Consider the following 12,880-nt stretch of genomic DNA (forward strand, 5'->3'; position numbering starts at 1 on the left):
GCCCAGCCAGGACAGGTACACAAATGTGCACTGACTCAATGAGTGAGCGAACTAAATGTGATGGAGCCACTAGAGCCCATTTTGGGGTCTGAGCAACCGTAAAAACCCCACAGCCTCACGCAGACAAAGATCTCATTGAGTTGCAAGAGAGTAAGCAGCAGCTCGAGAAATGAGACGTGTCCTAGAGGCTGCTAGATCGATTCTACATTCAGACTCCCGCCTCAGAGCAGGGCAGCTCCTGGCTGCCAAATTTCTGTCATGATTTGGCAGTGCTTATCTCTGAGAACAACTCTTCGGCACTTATGAATATAAACAAGTCCTGCTAAGATGTGCTCTGACTGATGGCCACCTCCAATCAGCCCTCTGAGTGGCTGCGGCCCTGCATTGGTAAGTGCACCTTCCATCAGACGAAGCCTGAGTGATTCACTGACGCAGGGAAGAAAACAGCTTTACGCAGGGCCACCAGCGAGTCAGCGCCCTTGTGGACACAGCGCACTCGGCTGCCTGCCTCCCTCACTGGAGCTGGGCTGTCTGCTGTGACCGTGAGGAGGCCTGCTTATCTTCCCAGGTCAGGGGGCCTGGGCCCCCCATCCCCAGTGCTGTTGCGAACCTGTGCTGGACCACAGCTGGGCACCACATCTTGAGGATGTTGGCCTCATGGGCAAGCAGGGCCCAACAAATAACATCGAGCCCCACAGCCTGCAGGGATGTGACGGGCCCTGTCAGCATCCACAGCTATAGTCCTCCTCCTGTAAACACCTTGTTGCAGAACCTTCGAGGGTCAACCTATCTGTGCAGAAGTCCTCCACTCCCCAGTCGGGGGTTCCGGCGTGGGGCCAGTCATGCAGGTCAAGATCGACAGTGGAGCCATGGCCTTAGAGCTGGGACAGCCTTGCTCCAGAGAAGTCATCCACCCTTTCACCCCAGGCCAACTGTCTCCCTGTTAGCCTGGAAGCTCCAATGATCTTGGGTCTAGGGCGATCAGAAAATTTCTATTGTTTTTTGGCTCGTGTAAGAAGTCTCAACTAAGGAGTATAAGACTGGCCATAGGGACTAACAGGGCCTCCCCAGTTCTTTAGTACAAGTCACAAAGAGCGCAGGGCTGGGCAGGTATGCTCGGGGGACCTGCTGCTCCCCTGAACCTCCCTCTTAGTCTAGAAGCCTCTATCTTGAAAAGCCCACCTCACTCACTCAGAACCAGGCCACCCCTTGCCCTGTGGGACAATCTAGACTGAGGCCAAACACTTCTGCAGCAGAGTGGGGAGGGGAAAGCAACAAGACTGACTTCAGACGTAGGCAAGAAATCATCTGGTTTTATTTAGAAGCTGCTGGTCATATGACGGAAAGGCATATATGGTACAAAATTACAGAGATTTAGTTCATTATACAATACAAATCATTAAGTCTTTACAATTCATTACAGAGTCTTTGGATTTTTTAACTCCCATTTCATGTGTAGCAAATCAATATACTCCCCCGATCAAAATCTCTTCTTCATATGTGAACCCATCATATTCACAGAACTCCGCACAGAGGGAAGACGTTCCAAGACTCCCCCAACACGATTAGTGTCAGCAGCCGGGCAGAAGGCACAACGGACTTCTCTGAAAGAAAGACGCATGTGGGGAGAATCGAGGCAGCGTCTTCGGCGTAAAACACAGGCTGCAGTCCTGGTCCCCAGAGGTAAGGCACGACAGACAGGTGGCTGCCCTGGGAGCTGACAGCCCTGAGAGACGTGGGCCCACAGGCGGCCAAGCGGGGCTAATCTTAGCCAGGAAAATAAATACCCATGAACTTCTAGTCATTTCACATACAGGGAACTTCAAGCCAAGAGGAGAAAATGAAAGGAAGCAACGGGACCTAAACGCCTGCGAAGCCTTTCAAACTCCTCAACAGCCCTTTCACAGCTCAAGTCTCTCACTAAACACACAAGGCCCTTCACGCTGGCCACGTTTTCTTGCCGGCCAGAGAGGTCCTGCTCCCTCTGGCCGGGCTGGGCATCTGGGACAGCCAGACCCCACTGCCCGTGAAGCCCCCTGGGGTTTGGGGCCAGCAGTGACTGTGCTTGGGCAGAGTGGGAGGCAGAGGCGCAGGAGGGTCCCTGCCTGGTGTCTGCCATAGGCCTGGGGGTGCTCATGTGGTGCCCAGAGCCAGACTGCACTGCGGAGGCACACTCCCCTGGCCCCAGCGTCCACGTGGCCCATCCCCTCCTGCTGCCAGACCAAATCCCAGAGCTGGGAACCTGCTACAAGTCCCAGCTTGATTCCTAATGCTGACACTTCATCTAAAATTAGGCCTGTTTATTAGTAGGGTGAGACGAGAAGACAGATGAGATGGAGCCCCTCCCTCGACCTCCTACCCTCACAGGATTCTCGAGCCCGCATCTTAGGCCCAACATATACCAGGTTGTGGGGAGTGCCTGGGCTCATGGCTTTAGTGACCTCGTCTACTACATGTCACTGCTTTTCCAGTCACAGGTTAACATTAGTCTGTGCGGAGAAGCCAAGGTAAAAACAGTGACACTGGGGGCCGGCCCGGTGGCACAGCGGTTAAGTGCGCACGTTCCGCTACTCGGTGGCCTGGGGTTCACCGGTTTGGATCCTGGGTGTGGACATGGCACCACTTGGCAAACGCCATGCTGTGGTAGGTGTCCCACATATAAAGTAGAGGAAGATGGGCATGGATGTTAGCTCAGGGCCAGTCTTCCTCAGCAAAAAGAGGAGGATTGGCAGCAGTTAGCTCAGTGCTAATGTTCCTCAAAAAAAAAAAACAGTGACACTGGAGCAGGGCAGGCTTCCTTCAAAGACACTAGAAAAAGCAGAGGTGGAGAGCAGTCAAGCGACACCATGAGCCTCCTGCGGCACCCTACTTGACCGTCATGACCCGTCACACGCTGGCCCTAAAGTGATGTGCAGGGTGTGGAGCAAGAAGACAGGAAGGGCAAGACTGCAACCCCTGTGCCCTTGCAAGGATCCAGCACGGCTCCCACCCCCTACTGTCCTTCCAGAACTGCCGCTCCTGCCCTCCTGGGTCCCAGGATGTCCGTGGGGCCAGAGCTGGGTCAGGAGGGCCGGGTCAAGTGCGCTGTGTTCTGATAGCGATGCTGAAGGACGAGGATGCCCAGGTGGCCAGGCGAGCCTCCCCCAGCCCAGGACAGGCCCACGTGTTGACCTCCCAGGCACAGCTCACCAAGAACACCAATGGGACAAACATATCTCGCACCACCAGGATGGCCCCAAATGCGGGCCCCAAACACACTTCACTGTAAGAAAACCCGGGCAAGCCGAGAGCTCCCGTCATGAAGGGCAGCGACAGCACTCTCCTCCCAGGAGACCCGGCTCCCTCCCCACACACCAAGCCGCCTGCCAAAGCTCAAAGCTCTGAGGCACCCTGAGGACACAGGACATGCTGCTTCTGGGGGGAGCTGCTGGGACCCAGGAGTGGCAGGGCTGGGGGGAATCTCAGGCAGAAACGAGGAAGATTTGAACAGCAGGCCCAGGGGAGACAGTGAAGCCGTGCTGGGCCGCCTGAGGGGGAGGATGAGAGAGAGGGGAAGAGAGGAAGGGGGTCCCGCCAGACCTCCTGGGGCAATGACCTCCTGGGACAACAGCTGAAGGATCACTCCCAGCTCATCAGGAGTTCCACTGCAGTCTATTCTATTCTAATTGAGCCAAACGACAGAAAGAGAGCAGGACACCCCTGTCCTGGTTGCTGACACCACCTTACAGGGCACATGGGCCCCAACAAGTGCTTCGGGACGTAAATGAAGATCAGGAACACCCACACCACCTTTCTCCAACGAGCCCCTGGCCAGGTCACCTGAGCTGCTCCCCTCGAAGAAGGGGTGGTGCTGGTACCTGAGGAGGGGACCAAACTGACGATGGGGGAGGAGAGAAAACCTTCTAAGGGAAAGCAGCCTTTCAGGAGAACGTCTGTGCTGGGGAGGAGGGTGAGAGCAGAAGCAGAGCAGACTGACAGCACTTAATTCAGGGACGCACGCCCGGCAGGTGCTCCCCAAAACGCCAGCCCAAGACAGGAAGGAACACAAAGCAGCGCCCGCCTGAGGGGGGCCCGCGCCCACGCCGCCCGCCCTGCGGGAAGGAGTTGGGCCTCCTGGCCGGCCCTCTCAGGGCCACCCACCAACAAGGCACCTCCCTCCTGGGCCAGGGCTGCCCGTGGGCGGGGACAGACACGAGGGCAGCGCCGTCTGCTCCCCTGCGGGGCCCTGTGCCGGTGGGCGCTGCAGAGGCGGCCTCGGGGCTGCTGTAAATGGGAGATGATCACGGAGCTTCCCTACGTTTCAGCTGTTCTCTGTGAGAAGACCCTTCCAGCTCCCAAACTGGGCCTCTCCGCTGAACTAAAGCCACATGTAAGAGGCTGTGCTCTGCATCTCCCAGCCCGTCCCCTCGCCCGCGGACACGGCAGACCCGCAGCTCCAGGGTGAGAGGGTGGCCAGGCCAGCCCGAGCTAAGTGGCAGCGACCCATTCCAGCCGCAGTCTGTTGGCCCAGGCGGGGCAGCCCGTGGGAGGCGATGAACAGAAGCTAGGGTGGCACCGGCCCCCCAGCCCCCGGGTGGGAGCGAGCGCAGGCCGTGTGGCCCCGGGGACTCTGCCTCCCCGGCCGGCCGCAGGCCCCACGCAGCCCATGGGGGCAGGGAACCTGGCATCACCCCTCCTGAGGGGCTGCAAATCCCTAGAGAACCAGAGATTTCTCAAAATAACCGCTTTCTGGATGTCGTTTTTGAGTCTAAACATGAGGAGTAAAAAGAGGCAGCGAGAGTGCTGTGTGCAAATCCTAGCGCAGGGCTGGGGGGTCCTCCCGGCTCCGGGCTCTTGAGGTGACAGGCAGCAGGGGCGGCGCACTTGCAGCAGGAGGTCACCAGGCTGCTTACCGCCTGCGGAAAGACCACAGCCCTGGCCCCGGACGGAGTCCCACCCGCAGCCCTGCCTCTGCCCCCCAGCACCGCCCACAGCACCCGGCTGCCACCAGGCCCCAAATCCCCCGACGGAGCCCGGCAGGAGGGGCTCTGGGACCAGCCAGGCCCTGGCAGGAGGTGGCGATGCTCTGGGGTGTCTCAGGCTGGCCAGCCTGTGCTCTCTAGGCCGGCCTGGTCTGTGGCTCTCCAAGGGTCCAAGGGACAAACACGGGGGCGGCCACAGGGCCGGCGAGGGGCTCTTGCTCCAGGGCCCACCTGGCAAGCCGCAGGCCCCTGGGCATAGAACTACCAATAAGTTACACTGGTCTAAGGACCCCCAGAAACCAAAACTGCACCAGATAAGGTCGTGATGCCTCTGACTTTGCCATCAAGGCCAGAAGCACAAGGCAATTCTCCAAATTTTCACTGTCACCTTAGAATAAGGCCACTTGTGTATCTGCACCAAAGAAACCTAAGGGGGTGTCATCCTCTGGCCCCTCTAGGAAGCTCCGCCCGAGGCGGGAGGTGGGCAGCTCCCAAGTGGCTGCAGAGGTGCAACGTGCAAGGCAGGCCATGGGCACTCACACCCGGGCACACGATTGTGGCTCGCAAACAATTCCGAATTTTGAAAAAATAAATATAAATAAATATATTCCAAGCATTCTGGTAAGGGAATAAGTGGCAAAGAGGAAGAACTTTCCAGGTATAAAGATGCTGAAACACCCAGGGAGAAATGTCTGAGACACCCTGTGGAAAGGAAGAGGGAAAGGTGGGGAGTCAGCCCAGGGCCCCTCGGGCACACAGGCCATCGTGCCAGAAGCCTCAGGAGACTGGCCAGGCACGGATGCCGCAGGACTGTGGGGACTTGGGGCGAGGGGGGCGAGGGCCGAGAGGGGTGGTGGGAGCCTGAGGAGCAGCCAGGACTTGGGGCGCGGAGGAGAGTCTAGGCACCAGCCGGGGCGGAGAGAGGACAGCCTGCCCCTGAGGGAAGGGAAGGCACGAGTTAGGATTATTTTTTAAATTAAGAGGTTAATGGGGTCACCAGAGCATAAGACAGAGCAACACCGCCAGGTGGGAACAGCCCAGGCCGCAGGGCACCCCGCTCCCCATGCCCAGGGCCACTCTGGGCTCCTGGAGCTCCACAGCCGCCACCTGCCGTGAAGCCGCCTGGTTGTCCGGGCAGAGGAAGAAACAGAGCTTCCAGAGGCCTCGGAGAAGCAGCGAGGCCCTCAGCCCTGCAGCGTCTAAGAAGCTTTGTGGGCCCTGCTCCCCGGGGGAGGGGGTCTGAGGCGACACGGCCCACTCTGCTCCGACCCAGGGCTGTGGGCAGCAAGGCTCGGCAGCACCGCCACCGCGTCAGTGTCGCCGGCCCGGGAGGACGCCACCAGGGAGGGTGCGGTGGGCGCGGCTTAGCTGGCCCAGGACTTGCGGTTCTCGGGGTTCCTGTGGCTCCGGTCGGCCCGGAGTGTCGCGGGGCCCTCGGCCTTGGCCAAGGCTGCCGTCAGGGAGGCCAGGTTGCTGGCGGAGCCGGAGAGGGTGCTGCTCCTGCGGGGCTCGGGGGCGCCCTGCAGCCTGAGGCCCACGCTGCGCCGGCGGCCCGCGCCCCCCGCCCTGCGCACGCGGCCCGGCCTCACCAGCAGCCCGTAGCCAGGGTTGCACCTGAAGTACTGCTTCCCTCCGATGGAGCCGTCGTTCTTACCTGGGGGAAAGGAAAAGCAGACGTAGAGGCGGCTCCCAGGCTGCTCCCGCCCCCACGGGCCCTCCCACAGGAGCCCCGTGTGCCACATGGCCCCGAACCGGGCTCACCACGGAACGCCGAGGCCAGCCCGGGCAACCGTACCCTGGGAAGCACGCAGTGGTCACCGGGGACAGACCCCCCACCCCGCCACCCCCGACTCCCCAGCGGCCTCAGGCGTGAGGTTGAAGACATGCTGGCCCTGCCATTTCTGACACCCAGGTGCAGAAAGCCACCAAAGCAGAGCTGGCACTGCCCCCACCCACCCTGGGGCACAGATCATTTTCAGTCTGGATGGTCAAAATGTAAATCTAGGATGGATGGCATTGGTAGAGTGATTATTTTTCCTAAATCTATTAGATGGAAACTAGCAAATTACCAAATTGTAGCTAGTCAGAGGTCATACAGTGTGTCAAGATGGAGTGAAGAAGTTTCCTTTGTAAAAGTGAATAGAAAATGCTTTAAGGTGAAGGATGAGGACACAATGCTCACGTTGGGGGGAGACTGAACAAAGGGACCGCCCTGACCCCTAAATGTCACCATCCAGTGGTGATGGGCTGGTGGGGAACACGATCTTTGTTGCAAAAAGCATCATGAATTTTCTACACTCCCTGTCCGCACGTGCGCCTGCCCCTCTCTTCACCCCCTCCAAACACGCCTCGCCTCCACCAGCTCCTCTCGGGGTTAACCAGGGTTACCCGGGGCCACCTCTCAAAGCATTTAACAGCTGATCTCTCCCGCTCTCCAGCCACCGCTGTCCCTCGGCTCCTGGGACACCCACCTCCTTCCCAGTCTCACCCTCGGCCCTGCTCTCCCCTTGGGGGCTCACCCGCCCCAGCCTACACTCCGTGAGCCCTGACGCCTCTTCGCCATGAGCCTGGCCCTCTCCGCCATCTCACCTCCACCAGAGCATCCAGCCCACACCCCCACCCCACCTGTCCCACACCCAGCTCTGCGGTCTCCTGCCCGCCTGCCCGCGCCCTCACCTGCTCTCGAGGCTTGCCCACAGCACCGTCGTGACCCTGTCCTCAGGCCCCATTCAGGTATCTGCCTGACTCCTTTCCTCCCTCAATCCGGGGGCCTCACTGTCATATCTTTCCTGACGCTGGCCACCTCTTACCACCTCCACTGCCACCACTCACCCCCCTCCTGGGCATCCTCAGCAGCCTTCTAAGTGGCCTCCTGTCCCCACACTTCATCCCAAGTCTACTCTCCTAAAACAAAGTCATCTTTTTAAGCCCTCCAGTGGTTTCCTATCATCTTTACCCTTCGTGACCGGCCACCGCGCCTCTCCAGCCTCCTCGGCCAGCCTTCCTGCTCCCCCTGCATGTGGCACGTGTCCCTGTGCAGGCGGGACCTTTGGGGGCTTGGCCGGTGATGCTGCCCCCAGCCCAGCTTCTTCCTTCCGTCACTCGTGCCTTTGCTTCCCTCAATATTATCTAAAACGTTGCCCACATCCACCATCTTTTCCCCACTAATCCAATTTTCTTCATAGTGCTTATTACTATCAGATTTTATTTGTTTGTTGACTTGGTACCTGTCTCCCCTCTGAAATGAAAGTCCAGGGAACCCAGGGGCTGTTTTGCTCACCAAGTGTCCTCAGGACCCCAGATGCAGGGGGAACGCAGCAGGTCCTTGATAGCTATCTGCCGAGGAATTCATCTATTTGCTAATCCCCTTTAATTCTTGAGTTCAACTGCAAATATAAACTTCTTTCCCAATTCTCCTTCGCATCCAGCAGAAATGGAATTTAAAAAATATTCCAGCCTGTGCTACATTAATCTTCTAGAAGCACTTCCAATTTATGACATTCTTTGCCAAAATTATTTTTAAAGATAGCGAGTGACTTCACAGCTGAGCTGAGGGGCCCAGAGACAGTCACTGCGGGGAAGGCTCCGCGGTTCACAGAGCCCCCGCCGCCCCCCGACTTCACTCTGTCTCGACCAAGGAGAGCTCCCATGCCTCCACCCCTCCACCCCCAGCTAACCCAGCAGGCCACACACAAGCCCCCCACGATCCCGTCTCCACGGCTCCCACCCCGACCCTCACACACCGCTGGTGGGAAGGGAGGATGGAAACCAGTCTGGCCGTCCTCAGAATCTTAACACACAGTTCCCTCCCGGGTCTCCGCTCAAGGGGAGTGAAAACACGTGTCTACACAAAATCTTATACACGAACATCCCCAGCAGCATTATTCACAACAGACAAAAAGTGGAAACAACCCATGCGTTCGTCAGCTGAGAAACAGACGGACACTACGCAGGGCAGCCATACAGAGGGGCCTTCTTCGGCTGCAAAAAGGAATGCAGGCTCGCAAAGGCTACGACTGGAGAAACCTAGGAAACGTCACACCAGGAGAACGAAGCCAGGCACAGGGGCCACGCACTGTGTGACGCCATTTATATGAGAGTCCAGATTAGGACATTTCCTAGAAACTGAGAGGGACGGCGCAGACTGACGGTTCCCAGGGCCTGGGGAGGGGCTGTGCCCCTGCTGGGGGACTCGGAGCTTCTCTTCTGCTCTGAAGCTACCTCTGGCGACGGCTGCACAGCTCTGTAAATACACTAAGAACCACTGCACTGTGCACTTCACACAGGCGGACTTTATGGCATGTAAATTGCATCACAATAAAGCTGTTCAAAAAAAACATCTGAAGGACACAGTATTTCCTTAAGACGTGCCCTCAGTTCTTCTGAAAATGATGATCTATTGCTTTTAAGACGCGCCATTCTAAGTGAGGCTTTACGGGCTGGCGAGCCTGCCACCACGATCCCACCTAGATCGCCCGTCTCCTGTTCTCGACCCGCGGGCCAAGGAGCCTCGGGATGTCTTGGGAACAAGTGAGCCACCCGAGCAGGTGCACGGGCACCAGCGCTTGTAACCTGAGCAAGCTCGGCAGATACGGCTGCTGTCCTTGTTCAAATGCACAGGCTCCTGTGACTAAAAACCTGGCATTTAAAGTCATTACCAAATTTAGAGTAGCTTTCAGTTAATGTCTTAGGTTTCTGAAAAATTTCTGGAGGTTAAAAAAAAGAGAACCTGACTCTTAAAATGCTTAGGAAACTCTTATCTAGTGAAAATTCCTGATATTGAAGAGCGGCGACCCGGAGACTCAGAGGTCACACGGTGTGCCCCAGAGCACACCTCTGGGCAGCGCGGGGCCAGCCACAGCTCCAGCAGACCTCAGCGGCCACGCCAAGTCGCCTCCAGAGCCCGCACTCACCTGAAGGTAAGTCCAGCTCCACGCCGACCCACGTGCCCTCCTGAAAGTCCGTCGGCCCGATGTACCTCACGATGCCCGTTTTGTTGGTGCCCACGGTAACGTATTCTCCCTCCTTGAGCCACTCGGGGACTTCGCTGGCTTCTTCAGAATCTGAGGAGACTTCTGGCTTTCCCAGGGCCTGTCCCCCAGAGCTGCCGCTGCCCGGCCCCCCAGGGACCAGGGGGTCCTCCTCAGCACCAGAGGGGCAGCCGGGCTCTCCGCCGAGCATGCGCGTGAACGACTTCAGCTCCGAGGTCCTCACCTTCCGGATTCTGAACGGAGATGCTGGGGCAGGCGCCTGAGGCAGGAGATCAGAAGGCAGCTGTGGTTTGCAGACATCCAGCTCCAAGCCAGTGGCCGGCTTCGCCTGGTCCTGGGGTCTTCCTGGCTGCTGGGTGGCAGAGGAAACTTCTCCACTCTGCTGGCTGGGTGATTCGTTCTGGGGGGCAGAGGTGGGAAGACAAGTTGGAGAAGCGCTGGCTTCTTTGTTTGGCTTCTCCCAGGAACCTGCTTCCTTAGCCTCAGATGCACCACTGCTGCCGCCCCGAGCATTCTGCTTCGCCGGGCCGGGCAGTGACTGAAGGCTGCTCTGAGCCTCCAACTGGGCAGAAAGACTGTCTGTGCTGGCCGTTGCAGGTGGAAGCGGGAGCTCGGCCTCTGGGCTGTCCTGGCAGAGGGCAGGAGGGGGCGAGCCGGGCGTCTGCCCGCCAGCCTGGGCAGCGGCATCCAGGCCAGGGATGAGTGCATCAGACAGCGTGGCGGTGGAAACACTGTGGGAAAAGTACCCGCTGGAGGCCTCGCTCAGGGGGCTGGGCGGCCCCTCCTGAGTGTCCGGGGCCTGGGTGTTGGCAGGGACGGCCTGCTGGGGAGGCGCTTTGGTTGGTCTGTCGCAGATCTTCGCCACAGGGGCCGTCTGCACAGCCCCGTCAGGAGCCGCGCTAATCTGCACGCCCTCTTGGTGAGCCTGTAGCTGGAAAGGGGGAAGCGTAACTGGTTAGGATGCAAAAGTGAGATAGACTTTGTTGTTGGCTGAAACGTCACAGCTTCGATGGTAACAGCGTGTTGCCGGGCAGTAGGGCAGACCTGGTTCCAGCATCAGTTCCACCACCTGCGTCCACGGGACCTGGCATCTCACACAGCAAATGCTGAGGGGCCGACTCCGCCCCAGCAGGTTCCACACTGTGCACCCTGCTGAGAGCTGAGCAGCCCTTCCATCTCCCCACCTTACATACAAATCAGATTCTAACAGCTGCCTGCGATGCTGTGATTTATAAAGAGAAAGAGACTTTTGGCCTTCATCCTGTTTCTGGTACGGACCTCCTAAAACCCTTGAAATTTTCTAAGTGTTAAAAGCAATAAAGGTGTCTTGATATTCCTAAGGAGCCCCTTCCAACAATACCTGAGTTTATGCTGATGAGGTGACTATTGGACTGCACCTAAGGATGGGGGGCTGGCTGCCAGGGGAATGAACCTTGTGACTAGAGGGCTGGAACTTTCCATCCCAATCCCAACCTCCGGGGAGGAGAAAGGGGCTGGAGGTTGAACCAATCACCAATGGCCAATGATTTAATCAATCACACCTACGTAATGAACCCAAAAGAACGGGCTTCTGGGAGCCTGCGGGTTGGAGAACACGTGGGGATTCAGGGAGGGTGGCACAGGTGGAGGACAGGGAAGCTTCGTGCCCCTTCCTGCATACCTTTCCTGTGCGCTTCTTCCATCTGCTGTTCCTGAGCCATATCCTTTTCTACTAACTGGTAATCTAGTAAGTAAACGGTTTCTCTGAGTTCTGTGAGCCACTCTAGCAAATGAGTCAAACCCAAGGAGGGGATCATGGGAACCTCCAACCTAGAGCCGGCTGGTCAGAAGCACAGGTGACAGCCCAGACTTGAGCTTAGTGGGTAAGGTGGCGGCAGTCTTGTGAGACTAAGCACTTAACCTGTGGGGTCTGCCGCTATCCCCGGGTAGACAGTGTCAGAACCGAGTTGAACTGTATGACACCCAGCTGCTGTCGGACAATCGCCTGGTGGTGTGGAAACAATGCATAAGCGACTGCCACACAGGGTTGCTGTGGGACGACAGGCAGGCGAAGGCCCTCACCACAGAGCGCGGCACCCAGCAGGCGCACACTAAAATCACGATTCCCTCATTCCCCCCAGAATGCCCCACCTCCCTGCACTCAGGCTTAGAGCTCCGCTCCTGTGGAAACAGACCCCTCCCCACCCTGACTTCACAGAGACCAAGAATCTCTAGAGGCCAGAAGAGCACTGTTCTCCCACAAAATTGAAATGATGATCTCACTGGAGGATCGGACAGGGCTAGAGCGCAGCTTCACAGGCTCAGGCAGAAGTGACCCTCGGGCCTGCGGGCTGACTGGCCATTCCTGGCTGGGCCACAGAGGAAGGAAGAGGGGACAGTGGCTGCCTGCAGGCCATGCCCTTTCTCTGAGACGCTATCTTTCCGGCTGCTGCTGAAGGCTGGTCCCATGTCACGGGTCAGGGGCCCTCTGATCCTGGCAGACACAGGCCAAGCAACAGCCGGCCCCGCAGTGAGGAGCAGCTGAGCAAGGATGGAGCCCAGCGGCTGGCCTCTCCCTCTCACGTCACTGTCTGAGTCACGCTGGCAGACACACACAGAGCCCCATCTCATGGGGGATGACGACAGCCACTGTCCATCCAAAGTCTGCTGTTTCTGAGGGGCCTGTAAGGTGCTCTTTCGCTGACAACTTAAGCCATCTTAAGCTTATCTTTCTATTCCGATTCACAATGACAGGGGAAAAGAGGCGGCAGGAATGGGGAGTGGGGCAGATGTGGTGAAGAGGGGTGTTCAGAAAAAGAAATATGTTCTCCAATATTTACGGAAAGATTATTTATATTACAGGAATGGCCATTTTCCATTTGAAATGCAGGATTTATTTGAACTGGGAAACAGCTGAGATCTATAAGTCTCTTACAGTTACTTGGCTGA

General features: G+C 57.8%; 1 protein-coding gene across 4 annotated transcripts in view; it reads right to left on the reverse strand.

Moving 5' to 3' along the window:
* Positions 1–1,293: 1,293 nt before the first annotated feature.
* KIF13B (kinesin family member 13B) overlaps positions 1,294–12,880 on the reverse strand; it is a 188,655-nt gene continuing 177,068 nt past the window's right edge. For all 4 annotated transcript variants that reach the window (XM_070611418.1, XM_070611416.1, XM_070611417.1 and 1 more), the window contains 2 exons: positions 9,875–10,883; positions 1,294–6,615 (listed from right to left, as the gene is read on the reverse strand). In XM_070611418.1, the coding sequence (XP_070467519.1) occupies positions 6,326–6,615; positions 9,875–10,883 (1,299 nt within the window). In that variant the 3' untranslated portion in view covers positions 1,294–6,325. The remainder of the gene's footprint in view (positions 6,616–9,874; positions 10,884–12,880) is intronic.

This window comes from Equus przewalskii, chromosome 2 (genome assembly GCF_037783145.1).
Source record: "Equus przewalskii isolate Varuska chromosome 2, EquPr2, whole genome shotgun sequence".
In the NCBI taxonomy this organism is placed as follows: domain Eukaryota; kingdom Metazoa; phylum Chordata; class Mammalia; order Perissodactyla; family Equidae; genus Equus; species Equus przewalskii.